We start from the raw sequence: 23,616 nt of genomic DNA, 5'->3' as shown, positions 1-23,616 counted from the left end.
ATATTATTTAGGTATTTTAGCATTCTTCAAAAAGTGAACACACCTGATGTTTCTGAATTTCAAAGTTTGCATTTCCCTACGTGACCGCAAAAGAAGTATACATTCTTTTTTTAAAATTTTTTTAATTGAAGGATAAGTGTTTTACAGAATTTTGCTGTTTTCTGTCAAACCTCAACATGAATCAGCCATAGGTATACATATATCCCCTCCCTTAGAAGTATGCATTCTTACTAGTCAAAATGTGGTCCATGGAAGAGTGCTGTCACCTGAGCATTTGTTAGAAATGCAGAATCTCATCCCCATTGAGTCTGGATTTGCACTGTAACCAGATTCCTGGCTAATTTGTAGGTTAAATGTAAGAAATATAGATATACACATCTATAAACATACAATATACACACCTCGTCTGTGTATTTTCCAAATAGTCCCCTCTTGTTTGTATTCCTTTCTTTTTTCTTCATGCTGATGAGATTCAGGGCTTCCTACCCTGTGATCTATGGGTGGGCTTTATGAATCCCTCAATATTTTACATGGGTTTATATCAGTGTGTTTTTATGGGAGGGAGGATTCCTAACTTTCACTAGCTACTCAAAGGGTATCATTAATCTGTAATGGAAATAGAAGTCCCTGATATAGAAAGCAATGGTGAATTGTAGGGGACAATTTTCTGCATCTCCTATTTCACATTAATTGTACTTAAAACACCTCCTTCTCTGTAGCTGCTTCTGGTCATTCTCTTCATTCTGTGACTATAGGATTATAATGGGGCTTGTAAAAACTTGTAGGAAAAGAGACTAAGTCAGAGATTTCAGTGTGGAAAGCAGCTTCCCTGCATTTCTGTACCTCCTGCTTCAAATAGCTCTGTTAAATCACCACTGTTGTAGTTTTCTTTTCCCTACTGCACTCCAAAGAAGAAACACAGTGAAAGCCTCCAGCCTCAGAATTGGTTAAATTTATTTCCCAGAAACTGGAAGAAGAAGATTGTCTGAGCCACTACCGGTTGCTCTGTCCATCCTGACAAAGCATTTACAGTCTCAGGAAGGGACGTGAAATGAGCCTAGAGGGACCCGAGGCATGGTGTTCATCCCACAGGCTCCATCACTCGGTCCCTGCTGGCGTGGGGTGGGGTGCTCCCTGGCGTACACACAGGAACATAGCTTATCTGTCCCCGTTTCTACAAGTTTAAAGGTTAGCAGGATCAGAACTGGGTAGACTAGAAGGACCATTCCTTTAACCTATGAAGACATCAACCTCCAGGCTGAACTGTTTACTAAATAGCTATCTCTAGCCAGTAAGTACTTTGTGGTTTAATAATTGCTATCATTTGCAGCTGAATCATTGAAGTTGGCTGACATAAAGTTTTCCAGATGGCCCAAATGATAAAGTTGATCCTGTTCCATGATTGTGGCACATGTAGACTGTTAGAATATCAATCCTTGGAACACTGAGCTAATCTTTCTTTTGAGATGGTCATCACATTGAAGATAGCCTTCATCCGGTCACCTCCTTGAGTGCCTGACTGTGCCTAGCACACAGCAAGTGCTCAATATTTGCTCGTTTGAAATGATTCTCACCTGTGAATGTGAATGTTCAGTGCTGTCAAAGTCCTTCTCGCACCTTCAGATTTCCAAGCAAGAATCTGAAGATGAATTACTGCCGTAATCCTGATGGGGAGCCCCGCCCCTGGTGTTTCACCACTGACCCCCAAAAGCGCTGGGAATTCTGTGACATCCCGAGATGTAGTAAGTATGGTTCTGACCCAGTCCTCAGGGACCTTCACCTCTTCTCTCAGAATCAAGAGCGCTGTGCCTGGAAAGAGCCCCACAAGTCCTATGGGATGTGATTATTCTTTTAAAGCAGTTTATAGGTTACTGTAGTAATTGATCAGAGCATCTATTTTTTATGTTTTTTTGGGGGGGATGGGGGAGGGGTCCTCTTTTGCCTCTTTTGAGTACAGATAAATGAAGGCTTTTGGGAGTGATCTCTGGTACCCTCCCGTTCTCTAGTGCTAAAGGCAAATCAGATCCACACCTTCTGGTATCTGGATTTCATTATTAACCAGTGAAGTGAAGGCACTCAGCCGTGTCCGACTCTGGATGGTAGCCTACCAGGCTCCTCCATCCATGGGATTTTCCAGGCACGTGTACTGGAGGCTGCCATTTCCTTCTCCAGGGGATCTTCCCAAACCAGGGGTTGAACCCGGGTCTCCTGCATTGCAGACAGACGCTTTACCGAGTTCTTTCTAACTGTAAGCAAAGTGGCGTCTCAGGATGTACAGTTTTTCTGTATGGCCAACTTGGGAGGCAGCGGCAGGAGAAGAGAGGTCTGGGGAAAAAGATGAAACAGCAGACCTAGAGGGAATGACTTGGAAAAAGCCTTTTTATCATATTTTCCTTTTATAAGGATTTGAAGCCAGGCACTGAACAAGGACTGTTGAGACTGTTAAATGGACTCAGTGGGTCCTGAGGTCTGGCCTCCTGTTCTTCACTCAGACGGTCACGCTAAAGTGATTAAAGTGACTCAGTACTCTCCTTAGGAACATCGGTGTCTCTTTCTGTCTTCTTTTTCCCTTGAGGCTTTCTTTTTTAAAATTGACGTATCATTGATTTACAACATTGTGTCCGTTTCAGGGGTATAGCAAAGCAATTCGGTTATACATATGTATGCATATATCTGTATTCTCTTCCCCCCGATTCTTCTCCTTTATACTTTATTACATGATATTGAATATACTTCCATGTGCTATATAGTAAATCCTCGTTTATCTGTTTTACATATGACAGTGTGTCTTAAGAATTTCTTGATTTCTAACTGCACACCCTTTTCCTTTGAGACACTATTTTCTTTCTTCCCATGGACTCTCTATCTTGTTTGTCTTTGTGGAATACTGGGAGTCAGTCAGTTATGTGTCCTTAAAGAATAATTTATTCTTCAGAAAGGAAGTTGGTTTACTGGCACACGTGCAGATCTGGGGTCGGATACGACACATGTTGAGTCTCACTGTGTGTGTTGAACTGAGAATGCAGAAAAAAGAGAATACAGAAAGGAGCATTTACTCCAAGGGTCTTGTCCTTGGAGGGGTTTTTCATAAGCTGCTGCTGCTGCTAGGTCGCTACAGTTGTGTCTGACTCTGTGCGACCCCATAGACGGCAGCCCACCAGGTTCCCCCGCCCCTAGGATTCTCCAGGCAAGAACACTGGAGTGGGTTGCCATTTGCTTCTCCAATGCAGGAAAGTGAAAAGTGAAAGTGAAGTCGTTCAGTCGTGTCCGACTCTTTGCGACCCCATGGACCGCAGCCTACCAGGCTCCTCCGTCCATGCGATTTTCCAGGCGAGAGTACTGGAGTGGGGTGCCCTTGCCTTCTCTGTTTTCATAAGAGGGTCTCGTAAACATTGATTTTACCAGATCAGCTTCTTCTGAAAAATGATAAGCAACATTCAAATGCGGGATTCTGGAAGGATGAGAGGAAAAGAGGAAAGACACTCCCTGCATCCACCTCCTGTAACTTCCATCTGCGCCTCCTTTCCGTAGAAGCACTCACTGTAATGTATCTTCCCCTTTTAAGCCACACCCCCGCCCTCCTCTGGGCCAACGTATCAGTGTCTGAAGGGAAGCGGCGCAAACTATCGAGGCACAGTGGCCGTCACCGTATCTGGGTACACGTGTCAGCGCTGGAGCGAGCAGGCACCCCACAAACACAACAGGACCCCAGAAAACTTTCCCTGCAAGTAAGTCCGCTCTGGTTTCATTTCCTTGTCAAGGAAAGGAATGAAACATTCCATCCTTGTCATGGGATGGACTGCAAGATCCCACTGATGTGCCTTGGTTTTAGTGACAATAGGAACCTCGGCTTAAAGCTTTTGGGAATGAAAACTGGTCAAGTCACCTGCAAGGGAAGTGACATTTAGCCACTGGTTTTCCTAGAAAACTGGTTCACAAGTGTGGTTTCCCGGGCCTCCAGCATCAGTATCATCAGGAAATTTGTTAGAAATGCAAATTCTTGGAGATCCTCTTGCCCATCTACTAAATCAGTGACCTCGGAGTGGGTTTCAGCAAGGTTTTGTATGAAATGTACAGTAAGGTTTGAGAACACAAATTCGAGGGCTATGATATGTGCTTTCGGAGGCAAGAACAGGGTAGAAAACACCCATTGTGTTTCCAGCATATAGCACAGAGCCTGATGCATAATAGCAAAAGATCTATTCTGCTTCATGATATGCAGTCAAGGAATACATTTCAATCATTCACCCAAGAGGAGCATCCGTGCCATGACTCTATGGATTCCCGCTCAGCATAAGTTTCCACCCATTATTCAGTTGGTATGCTGCTGCTGCTGCTAAGTCGCTTCAGTCATGTCCGACTCTGTGCGACCCCACAGACGGCAGCCCACCAGGCTCCCCGTCCCTGGGATTCTCCAGGCAGGCACACTGGATTGGGTTGCCATTTCCTTCTCCAACGCATGAAAGTGAAAAGTGAAAGTGAAGTCGCTCAGTCGTGTCCGACTCTTAGCGACCCCATGGACTGCAGCCTACCAGGCCCCTCCGTCCATGGGATTCTCCAGGCAAGCGTACTGGAGTGGGGTGCCATTGCCTTCTCCGTCAGTTGGTATAGTTCTAGAGAATTAGCTGGGCACACCGCCAGTATCACCATTAAGAAGTATGTGTGCACTTTGTTATTTCTTTAGCCTTTTGGAAAGCCAAACTCATAGTCCCTTTCTTTTCCAGAAACTTGGAGGAAAACTACTGTCGTAACCCTGATGGGGAAACAGCCCCCTGGTGCTATACAACCAACAGCGAAGTGAGGTGGGAATACTGCACCATCCCATCCTGCGAGTCCTCTCCGTTATCCACGGAACATTTGGACGTGCCAGGTGAGAAGGGCCACGGGAGCTTGCTGAGGGTGCCATTGCTCCATATTTTTGTATTCCAGAAGCATTGCAGTAGCTTTGGAAATGGTTTCATTGTGCTGTGGTCAGAGAACATGCCTTATGATTTCATTTATTCTATTTTTAAAAAATTTATTTGTAATGGGAGGATAATTGCTTTACGATATTCTGTTGGCTTCTGCCATACAACAACATGAATCACCCGTGAGTACACCTGTGTCCCCTCCGCCTGGAACCTCCTCCCCGACTCATCTAGGTCGTCACAGAGTAGTGCCTTGAGCAACCTCTGTTTTATAGCAGCTTCCCATTAGCTATGTATTTTACATTCACTTTGAATTTGTGGAGGCTCATTTTATGGTTCAGAATAAAGTCCTCTTGGTGAATGTTTCATGTCCTCTTGAAAAGAATCTGGCTTCTGTTGTTGTGTATGGTTCTACAAACACCGACAAGGTCAAGCTGGTTAGTATTGTTTGGCTTTCCTGAATCCTTGTTAATTTCTATCCTCTTTCTGTTGATTACTGAGAGGTGATCGGTGATGTTAGGTGTGCGTTCATCTATCTCTTTTCAGCCTTGTCTTTGCTTTATATATTCTGGAACTCCTTGTCAGGCACAGACACACTTAGAATTCTTGTCTGCAAAGAAATGACCCCTTTATCATCATGTAATATCTCTCCTTATCTCTAGTAATAGTCCTTGTTCTAAAGGCTACTTTTGCTGATATGAATAGAGCCATTGCAGCTCTATTTTTACTAGACTTTGGATGATGTCTTTTTTTCCTCAGTTTTTTAGTTGAGATGTTTAGACCATTTGCATTTAATGTCATCATTGTTAACACGGTTGGATTTAAATCTATCATCAATTTAGTTATTTCTAATTGTCCTACTTCAATTTTGTTCCTTCTCATCTTTCTCTGCATCTGATTTAATTGAGTATTTTGTATTGCCTTTTATTACCTCTGATTTTACTATTTATTTAATGTTTTCAATATACATCTTTAACTTACATTCTACCTACAAATAATATTATTTTACTTGATGTATAATGTAAGAAACTCACAACATTGCAATATTTACTCTGTCCCAAAATATCATGTTATTGTTCTGAGTTTACATCTATTATTTTATAAATTTCACAATAAATTGATACTATATTTGCCCTGAAGAATCAGTCATGTTTTAAAGAAATTAGAAAGAAAAAAATAAAGTCTTATATTTATTTTTATTTATTTATTTCTACCATTTCTTCTATGCTTCGTTTCTTCTTGTTGGTTCTCCAATTTCCATGTGATGTCATGTTCTTCCTGTAAAAAACTTAACCTCTTCCATTTTTTATAGTACAAGTCTGTTGATGATGAAGTCTTTCAGCGTTTGTATGTCAGGAAGAGTCTTTATACTGCCTTCAGTTTTAAAAAAACAATTTTTGTTAGGTATAGAATTCTGGGTGGACAATTTTTTCCCCTTTTACCACTTTAAAGATGTTACTCTATTGCCTTCTGTTTTGCATAGTTTCTGATGGAAATCTGTATTTCTCTGTATTTAATGTTTCTTTTTTCCTCTGGTTGCCTTTAAGACTTTCTCTCATTTTCAGTTTTCAGCAGTTGATTATGGTGCATCCCAGTGAGTCTATTTGTTTACTTATATATTTATGGTGTTTATCCTACTTGAAGTTCTCTGAGCTTCTTGTGTTTGTGGATTATCGATTTTCATTACTTTTGTAAAATTCTCAGCCATCACTGCTCAAATATTTCTTTTCCCCTGCTCTCTCTCTCTCTCTGTTTTCCTGTTTGGGACTTCATCCACCTGGATGTTAGATCACTTCATGCTGCCTCGTATCACTTGTATGCTTGTTCTATTTCTTTCCCCACTCTTTTTTTCGCTTTGCATGTCAGTTCAAATAATGTTTATCAATCTGTTTCCAAGTTCACTGATTATTTCCTCAGTTCTGGTCAGTCTGTTAATCAGCCCATCAAAGGAATTTTTCATCTCTGATAACATGGTTTTTATTTCTAGTATTTACATTGGATCATTTTATTCTTTTTTAAAAATAGTTTATTACTTTTCTGACATTCTTCATCTCTCCATGCACATTGTTGACCAGTATGGTACTATAAGATCCTTCAACATAGTCACCATAATTACCTTATGATCTCAATCTGATAGTCCCACACCCCTGGCTGGCTCTGAGTCTGGCTCTGCTGACTGTTTCTCTCTCAACAGTGGCTTTTTTTCTTTTCTTGTGTGTGCGTCTTGTAATTTTTAATCAAATGCTTGGACTTACTTGTAGAGAAACAATAGCTATTGAAGCAAATATTATTTACACTTTGAAATGGGCACCCTTCTTTTATCAGTATATGTGGGTAATTGAGTTAATATAATTAGCAGATAAAAGGAATTTAGCTTTTGTTGTTGCTGCTTTTGCCTTAGGTGAACCATAGGTTTCAAATCCCCCCAGTGATGAGGTACAGTCCCCTTGTACTTAGAGTTGGGTCTGGGGTGCTGAAGAGCTTTCTCGGTGTTCCTAATCCCTTCTGAACTTTTAGTAAGCAGTAATGTCTGCACCTCAGAGGTGGGGCTCACTCTGCACTTTTAACCTGGCCCTACTGATAGATACTGTTTCTGGTCACTCTGTGCTAGGCTTTTGGTGGAGGCAGGCGTTCTCCATCTTCCTGGTCTGCTCTCAGCCTTAGACTCCGGGCACCAGATGCTGTGCTATACTTAGTCATTCAGTTGTGTCCGACTCTTTGTGACCCCATGGACTGCAGCCCACCAGGCTCCTCTGTCCATGGGGCTTCTCCAGGCAAGAATACTGGAGTGGGTTGCCATGGCCTCCTCCAGGGGATGTTCCCAACCCAGGGATCAAACCCAGGTCTCCTCGCATTGCAGGCAGATTCTTTACCATCTGAGCACCTGGCATTATTTCTCAATATTCTTTCCCCTTCTTCCCACGGAACTAAACTCTAAGCTGTATCTGTGTTGAGTCCTGGGTCGAAGAATAGGAGACTTCGGCTTTGTGTTGGTGAAGTATCCTGGCACAGTAGAATTTTCTGCCCCTGTTCCAGGGCCCTACCCCTCCCTGAGAAGCAATGGATCTTTGCCTGAGTCCCGGATGTAGGCCCATTTCCCCCAGCAGCTGAAGGCTTTGGCTTTGTACAAGCAAAGAGTCTGGGGAAATGCAGAAGGTTTCCGTGTCTTCCTCACTGGCACCCAGTCACCGCGTGCAGCCTCTACAATGAATGCATCTCTTTCTGGAGACCTGCCCAGTTGTTTTCATGAATACCCGGTGGAGATCCATAAAAGAGAGCTTGCACACGAGTGTAACGTTCAATTATAAGCACCCTGCCCTGCTTATTTTTTCCCCAAGTTTTAAATTAACTATTTACTCAAAATTAAAGTGTTAGAATGTTCTGGATCTATTGTTTTCTTTGCATGTCCATTTGCCTCCCAATATGTAAAAAGAGGATGTTGTTAATTCCCAGAGAGGATATTCTGTTTGTGTAGTAAATTATTTCACATGTTTCTCTGTTCCAGTCATTAGTCACTGGTTTCTTCTCTTTCAATTTCAGTACCACCTGAACAAACTCCTGTGGTCCAGGACTGCTACCATGGTAATGGGCAGAGTTATCGAGGGACATCGTCCACTACTGTCACAGGAAGGAAATGCCAGTCGTGGTCATCGATGACACCACACCGGCATCAGAAGACCCCAGAAAGCTACCCCAACGCGTATGTCTTTGATTTTCAACCAGTAGAGGAGACCCCCCAGCTTCAATTTCTGTTTAAAGGGCTATGCTCTAAACTAATGTCTTAGGACTAAATTTCCTTTGGCTCCAGAGTATGAGATAAAATGTTTCAGGCAGCTTGCTTTTGTGCAAAATTTCTGAAAGAAGAGAAGCTAGAGGCTGGCTCTCTTTCCTGAGTAGTGTTTCAGAAGCAGGGTGGGATAGACAGAGGGGCTGAGGTCCTACTAGTGGGAAGCTCAGAAGCGCAGATGATTGAAGGCTTAGAAACAGGATCATTCCACAGCTCTTGCCTATGGATCAGTGTCATCTTTCAGCTGTGGAGTTTTACCATTTTGTCCTCCAATTCCTGAAGTGTTTTGCGTTTGCCATTGGGTAATAACCCGACCTGTATAGTCATATTGGGTCCTGAGCACTGGTGGTCTCAAAGGAATCTGAATTACCCGAGCATTAAGAGCAAACGCAGGAAGGCAGATTACACAGACACTGATGTGCAAAATGGGCTTCAGTGAACAAGTCAGTGGGCAAGAGAAGACTGATCAGACCAGTTTTTCTGCAATACATGGCTATAAAAACATGGAAAAATTTCACATGATAGACAACAGGCAGCACAGGACTGCGACTTTTCAGAAAGGAAAATAAATTAGATTGAACTTGCAATGACCCTGGTTTTCTTCCTGGAATTACTTCTGGAAGAAAGTATCTCCTTGGACTGCAGTGCAAGGAAATGGAACCAAGGCAGGCCACAGCAGTCTTGCTGATCTGAGACAGAGACTGGAGCTGGGGCTTAGTGAGGCAGCTTGGATTGAGTGGGCTGGGTAATCTTGAGAAAGGATCTGTGCAGAGAAGCTGCTTCAGAAATACATATGGAGTTCTCCTAAAGTCTTTGGCTGAATGCAAAGCTACACATGCACAGGGAGGGATTCTGCAGTGAACAAAGAACAGGGAACTGTGACATAAATGGGGATTATAGAACACCCAGGGCACTAGGAGATTCTGTTTGCAGAGTTGAGGTTCTTACAAGTCAGAGAGGAGAAACCTCAGGGGACACCTTGACCATTCAGTAAGGAATCCAGAAAAGTCCCAGTTTATCAGTTGTTGTTGCTGTTCAGTCGCTAAGTCGTGTCCAGCTCTTTGCGATCCCAAGGACTGTAGTCCACCAGGTTCCCCTGTCCATTTATCAGTAGGGTTAGTGTATTTCTTGGATAAAGGTTATTCTAAAAACATTTGAGCAAAGATTAAACAGAATCCTAAAAGGATCAAAATTATCTCCAAGTAAATTAACTGCCTGCCAGAAGAAAATGCAAGGGTCCTGAGAGGACAAAAACAAACGATCCCAGTAAGAAGACAACCTAATAAAAATGGGCAAAAGACTTCAACCATTTAAAAGATGTTCCACAGGGAAAGATATGCAAATAATCAATAAGCACCTGAAAAAATGTTCAACATTTTAACCATCACAGAAGCAAGAATTATAGTCACAGAGCTGCTAATGCTGCTCTTCAATCACTCAGTCATGTCCCGCTCTATGTGACCCCGAGGACTGTAGCCCGCCAGGCTCCTCTGTCCGCGGGACTCTCCAGGCAGGAATACTAGAGTGGTTTTCCCATTTCCTTCTGCAGGGGATCTTCCCCACCCAGGGGTGGGACCTGTGTCCCCTGCATTGCAGGCACCTTCTTTTACCACTGAACCACCAGGGAAGCCCCTATAACCGCAGTGAGATACCACCCAACACCCAACGGCAGTGACGGTTACTAAAAAGACAAACAGTAAGAAGTGGTTCTGAGGATAGAGTGGGGACAGCTGTCATACATGGTGTGTTTCCGAGTATGTGCTGAGTCATGTCCCACTCTTTGGGACCCCATGGACTGTAGCCTGTCCGGCTCCTCTGTTCATGGGATTTCCCAGGCAAGAATACTGGAATGAGTTGCTTTTCCTTCTCCAGGGGATCTTCCCAACCCAGGGATCAAATCCACATTTCTTACAGCTACAAACAGATCTACCAGAAAGTTCTTAGCAGCTTTAGTCCTAAAATAACCCCAGACTGGAAGCCACTTCAGTGGTCACCAATAAGAATATGAATAACTGGTAAGATACTCATACCATGGAATACTATTCAGAAATAAAATGCAACAAGCTACGGATACCCTCAAGTTGCGTGGGTAAAAGCTCAAAAACACTGAGAGAAGGGTATATCCTTGCATGAGCCCATTCATATGAAGCTCTGGAGTAGAACTCAATAGTATTTGCCTCCAGGGGGAGAGCAGCCAAGACTGAGCAGGCACCCAAGGGAGGTTTCTGGGGGGGTGATGGACACGTTCTCTGTCACAGCAGGAGTGTGGGTTATGCAGGTGTGTGTTCATCAAAACTCGTCCACCAAAGTGCCTTTATGGAAAAAAGACAGCAAGAGCCTGTTTCCTGTGATAAGCCTTTCTAACACATCCAGTTGCTTGGAAACCTGCTGACAGGCTTCCTGTGGGCCCGGGCCTGAGACGGTCACTTGTCTATAGTCCCCAAAGGAACAGTGTTGGATTCCCATAGAACGTTGGATGTTCCAAGTGATCTCATGAGTCACAATTTGTGGGTCTGCGTGCCAAAGGGGAGTCCAAGGCTGAGACTTCTGAGAGGCTGGGGCAGAGTCCTCCGGAGGCCCCAGGGGTCCAAGCTGCCTACTGAGCCCCAGGCCCCTCCTCTGCTATTTCTGACTCAGCTCCCGCAGAAGCCCTGGTCTACTCAGACGTCCCCCTTCCTCCTTTTGGCCCCACTCTCCTTTACTCACATCCCTTTCCCTTGGTCCCCGAATGGCTGCAGGTAGATGGGCCCGGCGCCTCTTCCCGTGTGCCCCAGAATGCATCCTCTAGAATCCTCACCCAGCTAGTTTTCCTGGAGGCTGCCACAAGCCTTCTGCACCCCCAACCCACCTGATCTGTCCATGCTATTTACTATTTATATTACTGCCATGAGTTTTTGTTTCTCTGTGAAATACAGTAGGGCTTCCCAAGTGGCTTTGGTGGGAAAGAATCCGCCTGCCATTGCAGGAGACAGGAGTTCGATCCCTAGGTCGGGAAGATCCCTGGAGTAGGAAATGGCACCCCACTCCAGTATTTTTGCCTAGAAAAGTCCATGGACAGAGGAGCCTGGTGGGCTACAGTCCATAGGGCTCCAAAAAGTGGGACTACAATTGAACACACACACACACAATACACCATGAGTAAAAACAGACTAAGAGGGTTGACCTGGGAATATCATCCTCTTGTATGTCTTTTCTGCCTCAGATAAAGTTGTTTTAGTTCCAACTTCCATAGCCCTACTCACACAGAAGAGAAAACCAGACATATAGATGTATTTGCTTGTACACAAAAAAATCTAAAATATGTGCTTTGAAATCTATATTGGTTATCCCTGGGGAATTTATTTAACACTCCCAGGGAAAGGAAAACATTCTGATACTTTTTCTTATAATGTATATATGATCTGTTTTTATGTGCAGCATGTATTACTTTGGATTGTTTAAATAAAAATTATAACCTATGTTAAAAAACTCAGCCAGTTCTTCAGAAATTGAGGACCATCTGTGCCTGTGACATTAGAATAATAATTGGCATCTTTGGTACTTCGGACGTCCCTTGTGGCTCAGCTGGTAAAGAATCCGCCTGCAATGCAGGAGACCTGGGTTTGATCATTGGGTTGGGAAGATCCCTTGGAGAAGGGAAAGACTACCCACTCCAGTATTCTGGCTTGGAGAATTCCGTGGACTGTGTAGTCCATGGGGTTGCAAAGAGTCAGACACGACTGAGCAACTTTCACTTTGGTACCTTAAAGAAATATTTCAGCCACTTCATTGTAACAAAATTCAGAGGGTGCTGGGGTGCCCCTGAAGATTCGCTCACTCTCGTGACCTCTATTTCTGTGGAATTTACAGTGGCTTGACAATGAACTACTGCAGAAATCCAGATGCTGATAAGAGCCCCTGGTGTTATACCACCGATCCGAGGGTCAGATGGGAGTTCTGCAACCTGAAGAAATGCGCAGAAACAACAGAGCAGGTGGCAAAAGTTCCTGCGGCTCCCCAAGCCCCAAACGCAGAGAGTCCTCCTGAAGCAGGTAAGAAGTCTGTGGCCAGACATCTGTGTACTCGGGCAGAGAGATGATAAGAGGTGGAGAGTCTTCCGGAGGCAGAGGCTTCATTGCTGAGGGTGACTGGAGCTCTGGCTGAGTCTGCGATGGGAAAGGCTGCTTCAGGGTATCATCTGGGGAAGCCAGAGTTGTTCTTGCTGGCCTGATGGGCGTGGGCGTGTCTTTAAGGGTTGAAAACTAATGGAATGAACTTATGGACCCAGCGGGGAAGGAGAGGGTAGGATGAATCAAGCAAGTAGCATTGACCTACATACACACTATTAAGTGTAAAATAGATAACTAGTGGGAAGATGCTTATAATATAGGGAACCCACCCTGGTGTTCTGTGATGACCTTGAGAGATGGGATGGGAGGGGGGTTGTTGTTTGTTCTTTTAGTTGCTCAGTCATGTCCAACTCTTCCCGACACCATGGACTGTAGCCCGCCAGGCTCGTATGTCCATGGGATTCTCCAGGCAAGAATACTGGAGTGGGTTGCCATTTCCTTCTCCAAGGGACGGGGGAGGAAGGCTCAAAAGGGCATATATATATATATATATATATATATATATATATATATATATATATATATAAATGATTGATTCACATTGTTATATGGCAGAAATCAACACAACATTGTAAAGTAATTATCCTTCAACTAAAAAAAGAAAAGAAAAGTAATTGCCTGTGAGGGATGGATACAGTTTTGAGCCTGGGTGGGTTGAGAGGTGAATGATAGTGGCTGAGATGGGACATTCTAGAAAAGCGAATCTCTGCCTTTTGAGTGGAGGGGTAGAAAGGACCGATTTGGTTTTGAGCGTACAGAGTTAGGAGGGCCAGGAGGACTGTGGATGATCACCTCCAACAAAGGCTTGGAGAGAAGCGGATATGTAGCTCCAAGGGTCCGGGGGCCTGAGGATAAGGACGTCATCCGAGGTGGGCGGCAGAGGATAACCGGGCTCTTCTCCGCCTCCCCCGCCCACATGCTGAGCCTCTGGTCCTGTGACTGTCGGGCGGCAGGGATGCTCAGTCCTCCGACAGGCTGAGGTCACAGAGGGGACCGACTCTGCCCCAGCTCAGTGGTCTCTCGGCTTGTCTGGGTAATCCAAAATCAGAAATGATCAAAGTGAGGACTCGGTTTCAAGTTGAGACCCCCTCTCCTTCTGGAGGTGGACTTGGCCCCTCTGAGATGCTGGAGAACCTTACCGCGGCTCCCTACTGTCCCCCTGTATATCTGCTGTACGTGTAGGACCAGCTCATCTCTGCCCCTCTTTCTTGGTGAGACTTTGGGCACTGTGCCCCAGCTGGGGATCCTTCCTGATGAGACCTCACGTGGACCCAGCTGGTCCTCCCACGTGATGCCCCATGTGTGATCATGGGTAACTCACACACTGGTCCTGGCACACACTGGAGGTGGCCCAGCACAGCCCTGCTCCTTGGCCAAGGGGCCAGCTGGCCCAACTTTTGCTGTTTGGATTTTCCAGGTGCCAATCAGAGCACTGTGCCCTGGGTCCCCATATGTAACACTTATCAAGGGCTCAAGCCTCATCCCCAAGGCACGAGGTGAGGGAGGAGTTTGGGGAAGGGACCTCAAGCTATCCCTTTATTACCTCTTTCATCCCAGAAGGTGGCAGAGCTCTGGCCAAAATAATATCCTTTTATAAAATCCTCTTCCATCTGCACTTTCTCCATCCTCGCCGAGAGTGAGTTGTTCAAGGATCATCTCACACTTCGTAGTGGCATCCCTGTTACTTACCTCTCAGTCTGTTATAAAGCTGAGTATCTCAGTGTTCCGGCCAAAGTTCCCATTCTAACACCCGGACGTGTGATTCCTTCTGAGACAAGAGCATCTCCGGCCACTTGTTAAAAAAATTGTCAGAGCTCACCAAAGCCTCCAGGGCTCCTGTGTTCCAAAGGACGTGACCATAGCCTGTCCTGAGAGATGCCGAGTGCTGCCGTATTTGTTCCTTATTGCTGGGTCAGTGTGGGACAAGTGACACCGTTCTCCTTTCCCTCCAGACTGCATGCTCGGGACGGGCAAAGGCTACCGCGGCAAGAAGGCCACCACGGTGGCCGGCGTCCCCTGCCAGGAGTGGGTGGCCCAGGAGCCCCACCGAAACAGCATCTTCACTCCAGAGAAATACCCACGGGCAGGGCTGGAGAAAAACGTAAGCCCCTTTGATTCAGACCCTGTGTTGCCTTTTTTTGGACCAGCCTTCGCAAACTGAATTGAACATCTGCTCCAGCGAGGCTGCCTAACTGAGTGTTGGTGTGGGGTGGGGAGGGGATGCCAGAGGGTTCAGGGGACTGAACCTGTGATCCAACAGCCTCAGTGTGGGGGGTACAGTTAGCGCAGGCTGGCCAACCCCCTAGCTTCTTATCTCTTTCATTTGCCACATTTCCTGCCTGCTTTTGTGACTGGTTTATAGTTTCCGGCGTTTGTCCTCTAGGTCCCGGTGATCAAAGATGACCTTCATGACCCTGTAGTTGGATGTTCCTAGAAAAAAAATTGGATGGGCCCTCAGGACTCTGCTAGGATTTCCCCCACACTCACACAGTCTCTGAAGGGTTTCCTTTGAGGGGTGTAGAGGGAACAGAAGACGCAGTCTTTCCATGGCTGAGCCACGGAGGGTGCCCGGGCTAGGGGAATATGCAATTCCGGAGCAACAGTGAACGGGAGTCATCAGGCAGAAGACTGACCTGGATGAGGGCCTGTCCCACGTCCACAGTCCTCTCTTGCTGGGTGGCTATGGGTCCCGCAGACACAGGGGAGACCCCTTTATATAATGCCCACCTCTAGAGCCCTCAGGGTCTACTCCCCTTCTCCAGGGCAGTGGCCTCACGGTTGAAGCTCCTTTTGAACAAGGAGACGTGACCGATGACATTCTGTGAGTCAGAGGCTTCCTAAGCACCCTGAAAAATGACTCTGCCCACCTCTCTGCCAAAGAAACATGACCTTTCATCTTCTAAGGACAGAAGTGAAATCTCGTATCTATCACCTTCTCTGCCATGCCCTGCCCCGCCATGCACCCTCCCCCAGACACCTGCCTCTTTTTCCAGTACTGCCGTAATCCTGACGGTGATCCCAATGGTCCCTGGTGCTACACCACGAACCCAAGGAAACTTTTTGACTACTGTGACATCCCCCAGTGTGGTAAGCTGCTGTCTCTTTTGGAAAGAAATGGCTTCTAAACAAACGCGGTTTCACCTGGTCACTGATCTGTAAGATGAGAGTTTGGGCTGAGTACTTCTGGGCAGGAGACGGTCCCCTCACCCCCAGAACCCTCTTTTCATCCTGGGCATCTTGAATCAGTCCTACTCATGGGCCCCCTTATTAGGCACTCCTCTCCTCCAACACTTAACAAAATACATACAAAATCCTCCCAGAGAGCAAGTTCAGAGGTGATCTCTCTAGCCTCCAGGTGGTTCCACTGGCCTCTCCAATGTCTGGGACAGGATGCCTGAAAGACAAATTCAGAGTCACCCAGACAGGAAACTCTCTCTTTCAGCAGCTGAGAAGTAAGAAAGAAAACACAGACAGCAGGAAACAGCTAAACATATAGCGTCTGCTGTAAACCTATATACTGTCATCCTAATTCAATGAACATGGCTCCTTACTAAGGCCCCACATTCCTTATCCTAAGATGACTATGCATTAGCCATGCATTCACCAGACAACGTAGAGAAAGCTTGCTTGAGTTCTTTCCTCATTTCTCAGACTTTTCTGGGGAGTCAGAAGCTTGGATCACAGAAAGGGGAGTTGACCTTTGTTCTGAAAAGTCTGGGCTAACAAGTCCATGTACAGGTCTGGAGAACAACATAAACGGCCTTGATCCAGACCCTGTTTTACTCTCTGCTGACCCTCCGTCTGTGCAGAGGGCTTCTGTCCTGATTCCTGATGATCAGCCTGGACTTCTCCTTTGCATGGTTTGATGGCTTGTGTTTGTGGCTGCCACGTGGGTGGACAGGCTGGAGAGCAGAAAGTGCAGCTGCATGGTCACTGAAGTCCGCGTCCAGAGGTGGTTTGGGAGGCAGCCTGGGGAAGGGGTTCAGAGCACGGAGCCACCGTCAGGCTTTGCTTCGGCGCCGCTCCTGCCTAGAGCGGGGCGAGGAGGGCGAGGCCAGGGTGAAGGAGAGATTCTCTTGGCCGCTGTCACCGTGCTCCCTGGGCTGAGGAGGAGTGTGTAGCCGACTGCTTCTCCACTGTGCATTTTCTCAGTTCTCCAGACGCTGTGTCAGTGGTCCCCCACCCGAGGGTCCCCAGTGGGGTTCGTGTCTTCCTTTCCGCTCCTCCCTCCCACCCTTCAGCTTTCTGGAACCCCCACTGCCTCTTGGGGCGTGTGCTCGCTGACTTGGCAGGGTGTCTATCTGGCAGTTGCCTTTAAGTTGTCGTATATCATGCCATTCCTGCCCTGGGCTCTATAGCTGTGCCAGGGAGTCATGCACCTCTGATGCCCACAGAAGGGGACCTACAGTAATATCCCAGCGGCAGCCCTCGGCCACCAGCAGACGCTACAGGCTTCTCAAGTGTCAGGAGGCCTGGGGATCCTTCTGCAAGAAACAGGTTTCAACATCAGACCATGCGGTCTGATCACATGCCCACATCGTGATGAAGTGGGACAGTCCTGGGACAGGACTTTCTGACACTGGGACAGTCCTTTCTCCATCCTTTCCTCTTTCATCCACTTCTAAGAACCTGGTTCTTTTCCGTCCTTGACTTGGGTGAGGGTACCAGAGTTGTTCAGTTCAGTTCAGTCACTCAGTCGTGTTTGACTCTTTGTGACCCCATGGACTGCAGGATGCCAGGCTTCCCTGTCCATCACCAACTCCCGGAGCTTGATCAAACTTGTCCATCAAGTCAGTGATGCCACCCAACCATCTTATCCTCTGTCATCCCCATCTCCTCCTGCCTTCAATCTTTCTTAGCATCAGGGTCTTTTCTAATGAGTCAGTTCTTGGTATCAGGTGGCCAAACTACTGGAGTTTCAGCTTTAGCATCAGTCCTTCTAATGAATATTCAGGGTTGATTTCCTTTAAGATTGACTGGTTTGATCTCTGTGCTGTCCAAGGAACTCTCAAGAGTCTTCTCTACCACCACAGTTCAAAAGCATCAATTGTAGAAGAGGCCATTTCTTTCTTCTTTCTTTTTTATATTTACTTATTTGTCTGCTCCAGGTCTTAGTGGCAGGCATATAGGACCTAGTTCTCTGACCAGGGATTGAATCTGGTCTCCTGCACTGGGAGCGTGGAGTCTTAGACCCTGGACCACCTGGGAAATTCCAGGAGGCCATTTCTTGAAGTCTGCATGTGGAGGTTTATCTTACACCCCTCTGGGGCATTTTTGGGGCCTCTGTTGAACCTTCCAATGTAACATCTTCCTGCACACCCACCCATCAGAATGTAAAGATTACAAACCTCAGCTATTAGTATTTCCTTTTTCCTAGCGCTTAGAGCAATGCCTGGCACTACGTATATATAGTGAACACATACTTGCTCAATGAGTAAATAAGTGAATGGAATCTCAAATGGCAGCTTCTCCAGTATGACAGGTCAGTGCTTCAAAGGATGGCTCTCCCAGGGTAAGGGGACTTTTTGTGTGTACTTGTATGGTTTTGCTAACTTTATTCGATTTTTCAGAATGTGAAATCTCTTTCAGTTATGACTTTTTAAAAAGGTTATTTTCATTTTTTTTTCTCTCTTTAAAAAAAGGATTTTTATTGCTCATTCCCTGGGGGATTTTGGATTTCCTTTACCTAAATGAGAAATTTCCTAATAACCATTTTCCTTAAAATTTCCAAACTTTACGTTGTTTGTAACTCACATGGAAAACATCTTTAAAATGAAAAAGTACCGTTGATTAACTTTTTAGGCTACACATAAACTTCTTTAAGCAACTCACCTGAAAAATTTGTGTAAATATTCTGTATTATTAAAACAAATGGCACCATTCAGACTGCACAGAATAGCGTAAGTAAAACAATTTGAATTCAGAACTACATTCTGTTCAGCCCAGTATTCTGCTTCTCAATTTTACCAAGGGCTTGTGTGAGTTTTCTCTTTAATAATAACCTCAAAAATTGAAAGATGCCCATTTAAAATATAATTTTATTTATTTATATTCATTAATTTTAAATTGTAAATTTTTGTTATTGGGTTTAACAACTCATTTCAATTCCACCAACACAAACTACAAATAATAAGTATTGTAATTAAAAATAAGTAGTACTTCAGTTTTGTTTTGAATAGTGAGACCAGGGTACCATAATATCTGTGGTTATTCTTCTCTTATTCCATTTCTGTAAGTCTACTCTGTGTAAGGCACAGTAGGAGAAATTAAGGTCAGTATTAGAAAGTAGGATTTCATTATATTGCATCCTTCTTTAAAAAAAAAAAAACCTTCTATATATAGATTCCCAGAATAGGCCAAGACAATTGGAAAGGTATTTGGAAAATTCAGATTCCAGCTTCACTAGAGGATAAAAATCTCTTGGCTGATTAAGACTAAAATTTTTCTCCTTATAATATTTTTTATTAACTATGACTTATGCTTCTATTTATGAAGATCCTAAAGGGCTCCAGACAATGGAGAAGCGTTTTATGAATACCTATGTACTCCCTGAACTATTGTAGACATTAGCGAGTGATACCAACCAGAGATGGGGCACTAACCCCAATCTCCAGGAACCCAGCAGGCCAGGTGGATGCAGAAAGCAGGTGGGAGATGAATAGAGAGGCACGTGAAAGGAAGTCATCCCCGAGGTGCTGGGTTAGTCTTGGGAGGCTTCCTGGAAGAACTGTCCTGAAATTGGCCGAGAGAAAGCATCATTTCAGTTTAGGATAGTTATCCTTTCTACACACATGCACACACACCCCCCCACACATACATGCACACACAGAGATTCATAATTTAAAAAATACTCTTATTGTCTTCCAATGGGGATGACAATTATGGTTTTCAGCAAGCTTTACATGGTTCAGATGATGGTGGTGGTGGTTATGATGGGAGTAACGATACAGTCTCTTGATATATCACCTCAAGTCAGAATAACAACCTGTGTCAGTCAAGCTCTTCTCCACAAAACTCTCATTCTAACGCCTGACTCTTCCCAATTTATTTAATCGCTTCCTTAAGAAAACAGTGAAATAGAAAAGTACTTATATTGTCTAGAAAGGAGAGGGCTCTGTGTCTACTACCACTTCTTGCAACTTAGAAAAAAAATTCCAAAAGATGTTTACGAGTTGACTATTTACTTTGAGTTTGGGGATGTGAAAAATTCAGTGCTTTGGGCACGAGTCGTGACTTTGTCATGAGTCGCTCTCTTTCACGTCTTCAAATGCAAATTTTCCCACGTGTGCCACAGAGACCTCTTCATTCGACTGTGGAAAGCCCAAGGTGGAGCCGAAGAAATGTTCTGGAAGGATTGTAGGCGGGTGTGTGGCCAACCCACACTCCTGGCCCTGGCAAGTCAGTCTTCGAAGGTAACGCCATTTCCAGAAATGATTTATTCTATCCTTCTGGGTACGCGCTGCAAAACCTTTCTTGAGATTGACATAATACACATTACTGTGAATAAAACAGATCACTAGTGAGGACTACTATACAGCTCCGGGAACTCCACTCCATGCTCTGTGGTGACCTGAAGGAAGGACATCCGAACATGAGGGGCTGGCTATATGTGTATAACTGATTCACCTCGCCGCATAGCAGGAACTAACACCACAGTGCAAAGGATCTATACTCCAGTGAAAATTAAACAAACAGCAACCTTTCTACAGTCAAATAAATCCACGCACCCCCAGTATCAGAACCTGCCTCTAAGTTCAACAAAGGAGTAAGGAAAACTATAAAAAATTTTTTTCTGTGGTTGTACATTAGTTGTACATTGGTTGTACATTAGTTGTATACTGGTTGTACATTAGTATAGTTGCTACACAATATTCTATGGGTTTTAGTTTTGCAATATGGTGATTCACCATTTTTAAAGGTTATACTCCATTTATCGTCATAAAATATAATGTAATAAAATATTGGCTATGTCCCCTATGTTGTACAATATAGCCTTGTGGCTTATTTTATAGCTAATAGTTTATACTTCTTAATCTCGTACCCCTGTATGGCCCCTCCCATCTCCCTTCTCCCCTCTTCCCACTGGTAATCACTATTTTCTTCTCTATACCTGTGAGTCTGCTTCTTTCTTTTTTTTAAATTATGTTCTTTTCTATGTTATTTAATTTGAAAATAATTTGAAATTAAAAAATTTTTTTTGATCTGGGTAGCTGTCATCAGAATTGTTAAATGTAGCAATTTACACTAAGTTCCAATACTGCTGGAAAAGTATGAAAGATGCTTTAAGGGTTTATATAGATACCCACAGCGGCTTTGTAAAATGAAGAGAAAGGGATATTTTTAGAAATCAACACCTGGTGGGGGAGCATAAAGATAAAATTATCTATAATGTTATATCACAGATGCAGAGTCTTTTTCCCTTCCTGCCTTCGACAGTTTTGTGAAGTACTGAATTTAATCAAAAGATGCTCACCCATATCAAAAACTCCTCTTTTTCAGTGGAGAGTAGCTCTGGATCGCCATAATTGAAGCGTGATCATCCCCATCCTCCAGGACCCAGACGGTTCTGGTGATCTTTCACTGGTGTTAGTCTTTGATCAGCCCCTTTCCCCGGGTGTCTCATTCAAAGCACACGCGCAAAAATGGGCTGATCCGGCTGTTGATGCTTCCTCTTCGCATGGGCACCCATGCCCATGCGCCCAGGGTCTTCCTTCCATTCGCTGGTGAGATGGTGTCTAAACGCTGCATTGGCTGTCCTTTTCTTTGCCTGATCACGTGGTAACTGCTTGCGATGCCTGATCCTGCGAAGCTGCTTTCACGTATCTCCTAGTCCCTCTTCCCCAAGCTGCGCTGGGGTCTGTTCCCTGATTGATAATTGCCTTGCTGGCTCCCATTCACTTGCATCTGTGTCCCTTCCATTATGATGGTCTTGAGAGCGGCTCACACGAGTTTTATGAGCTATGAGTTTATGAGAACCCAAGCAGTTCTACAACGTGAATGATTTAGGGGACGTTTCCCCCACCCCAGAGCAAACTTTCTCAAATAGCATGAGCAGCAGATGCCCTGGAATCACGGGCCACTCAGGATCCCATTTGGCACCCTGAAGAATGACTTGTCAGGCCTAACATAGATCTCCTCCAAAAGAAACAGAAGAGCCCTCAAGGGGCTGGGGTCCAGGGCCAAAGGGCCTTCTGTTGGAGCCATGCTGCTTTGCTCCCCTGGGGACTGGCCTGGCCTGAGCCCCAGCCCCACCCCACCCTGCACCCCGAGTGGTGGGGTGACCTCCGGAGGACCCACTCACTGCAGGAAGCTCAAAACTCCTACCGTCCTCGTGGCCACCTCGTCCTTTGGGAACATGAGCGACCTTGAAGCAGAGCGAGCACCACTTTTGGACTTTCTGTAGAATTAAATCATCAGATTTAACTAAAATCCTGGCACATTTTCCTTCCAGATCGAGGCAGCACTTCTGCGGAGGATCTCTAATAGCCCCAGAGTGGGTGCTGACGGCTAAACACTGCCTGGACAGGTGTGCGTTAGGGGACCCCAGACGCGAAGACTTCCTTGTCTTCAAGACTCCGTGCCTCCTTTTCATCGTCTTCTCCCTCCTCTCTCTCCCTTCCCTTGTCTCCTTCCCTCTCCTCCTTCCTTCCATGGCAGTGATACTGGGGACGGGGATTGGGGGCAGAATTGTGAAGGGCAGAATTGCCAGGGCCGCTGGATGGGAGGGGGGCGGTGTTTCTGGAGAGAAATGAAGAAGGCAGACCCAGTCAGGCAGGTTGCAGCAGGATCAGCAGCAAGACAGAGCTTTTCGCCCCGCGGGGCGTTGGTCTCCCCAGGCTCCCCGACCTGGTGTCTGCCCTGGGCCAACCTCAGTGCTGGTTTCATCCTTCCTCTGTGGTCTGAGAACCTTCCTTAACCGCCAGGTTCAGGAAGACCGTGAACTTGGTTCTTGCCATTCAGAGGCCTCCGATTGTAGGTAGCCGAGGGGGGAGGAGATGCGGTGTTTATGGCTCCAAAGGGCACCCGACGCAGGGCTGGTCCCTATTTTGCTGCTAATGTGGACGTCTTCTCTAGCCTTTTAGTGCCGTCATTCTACAAGGTCATCCTGGGTGCACACTTTGAGAACGCCCGGGAACCGAGTGTCCAGGAAATACCAGTGTCCAGGATCTTCCTGGAACCGTCTCAGGCGGACATTGCCTTACTCAAGCTGAGCAGGTACTGCTTTGCCCATGACGATCACCTTGTAAGCCCTGAGAACTTTTGCTCGTGGCTGGATTTACGAGCTGTAACAGAGTTGTGTGGGGCTGGCACCAGCTAGGACCCCAAAGGCATCAGGCTTTGGGAACAGCATTGACCTTCAAGTGAGGAAACCTGGGCTCAGCCCTGCTCGCCTCCTACAGGGGCTGGGTGAGGATGGAGGTGGGTGGAAGGGAGAATACAGGTGAAGGTGACAGCTAAAGGGGTGTTCTTCCCACATGGTCATGACAAAGGCATTAGGACTCAGTTTCCTCACGCGGAAAAAGAGTGTGTTGAAACATGAGGTACAGGTTATCCCTACAATTCTCTCACTTAATAAGTTCCCCTGGGGCTTCCCTCGTGGCTCAGACGGTAAAGTGTCCTCCGGCAATATGGGAGACCTGGGTTCAGTCCCTGGGTTGGGAAGATCCCCTGGAGAAGGAAATGGCAACCCATTCCAGTACCCTTGCCTGGAAAATCCCATGGACAGAGGAGCCTGGTAGGCTGCAGTCCATGGGGTCGCAAAGAGTTGGACACGAATGAATGCCTTCACTTCCCCAGTCAGCTAGTATACATT

The 23,616-nt window shown here is 45.6% G+C and overlaps 1 protein-coding gene across 2 annotated transcripts in view; it reads left to right on the top strand.

Moving 5' to 3' along the window:
- PLG (plasminogen) overlaps positions 1 to 23,616 on the top strand; it is a 46,688-nt gene that overhangs the window by 16,261 nt on the left and 6,811 nt on the right. For both annotated transcript variants that reach the window (XM_043888361.1, XM_043888362.1), the window contains exons 7-16: positions 1,624 to 1,742; positions 3,566 to 3,728; positions 4,725 to 4,870; positions 8,448 to 8,607; positions 12,544 to 12,725; positions 14,756 to 14,904; positions 15,797 to 15,890; positions 20,098 to 20,215; positions 22,255 to 22,329; positions 22,878 to 23,018. In XM_043888361.1, the coding sequence (XP_043744296.1) occupies positions 1,624 to 1,742; positions 3,566 to 3,728; positions 4,725 to 4,870; positions 8,448 to 8,607; positions 12,544 to 12,725; positions 14,756 to 14,904; positions 15,797 to 15,890; positions 20,098 to 20,215; positions 22,255 to 22,329; positions 22,878 to 23,018 (1,347 nt within the window). The remainder of the gene's footprint in view (positions 1 to 1,623; positions 1,743 to 3,565; positions 3,729 to 4,724; positions 4,871 to 8,447; positions 8,608 to 12,543; positions 12,726 to 14,755; positions 14,905 to 15,796; positions 15,891 to 20,097; positions 20,216 to 22,254; positions 22,330 to 22,877; positions 23,019 to 23,616) is intronic.

The sequence above is a fragment of the Cervus elaphus genome, chromosome 26, assembly GCF_910594005.1.
Source record: "Cervus elaphus chromosome 26, mCerEla1.1, whole genome shotgun sequence".
NCBI lineage: Eukaryota > Metazoa > Chordata > Mammalia > Artiodactyla > Cervidae > Cervus > Cervus elaphus.
Note: the sequence above shows the minus strand (reverse complement) of the source record. Positions and strands in the feature narration are given on the sequence as shown.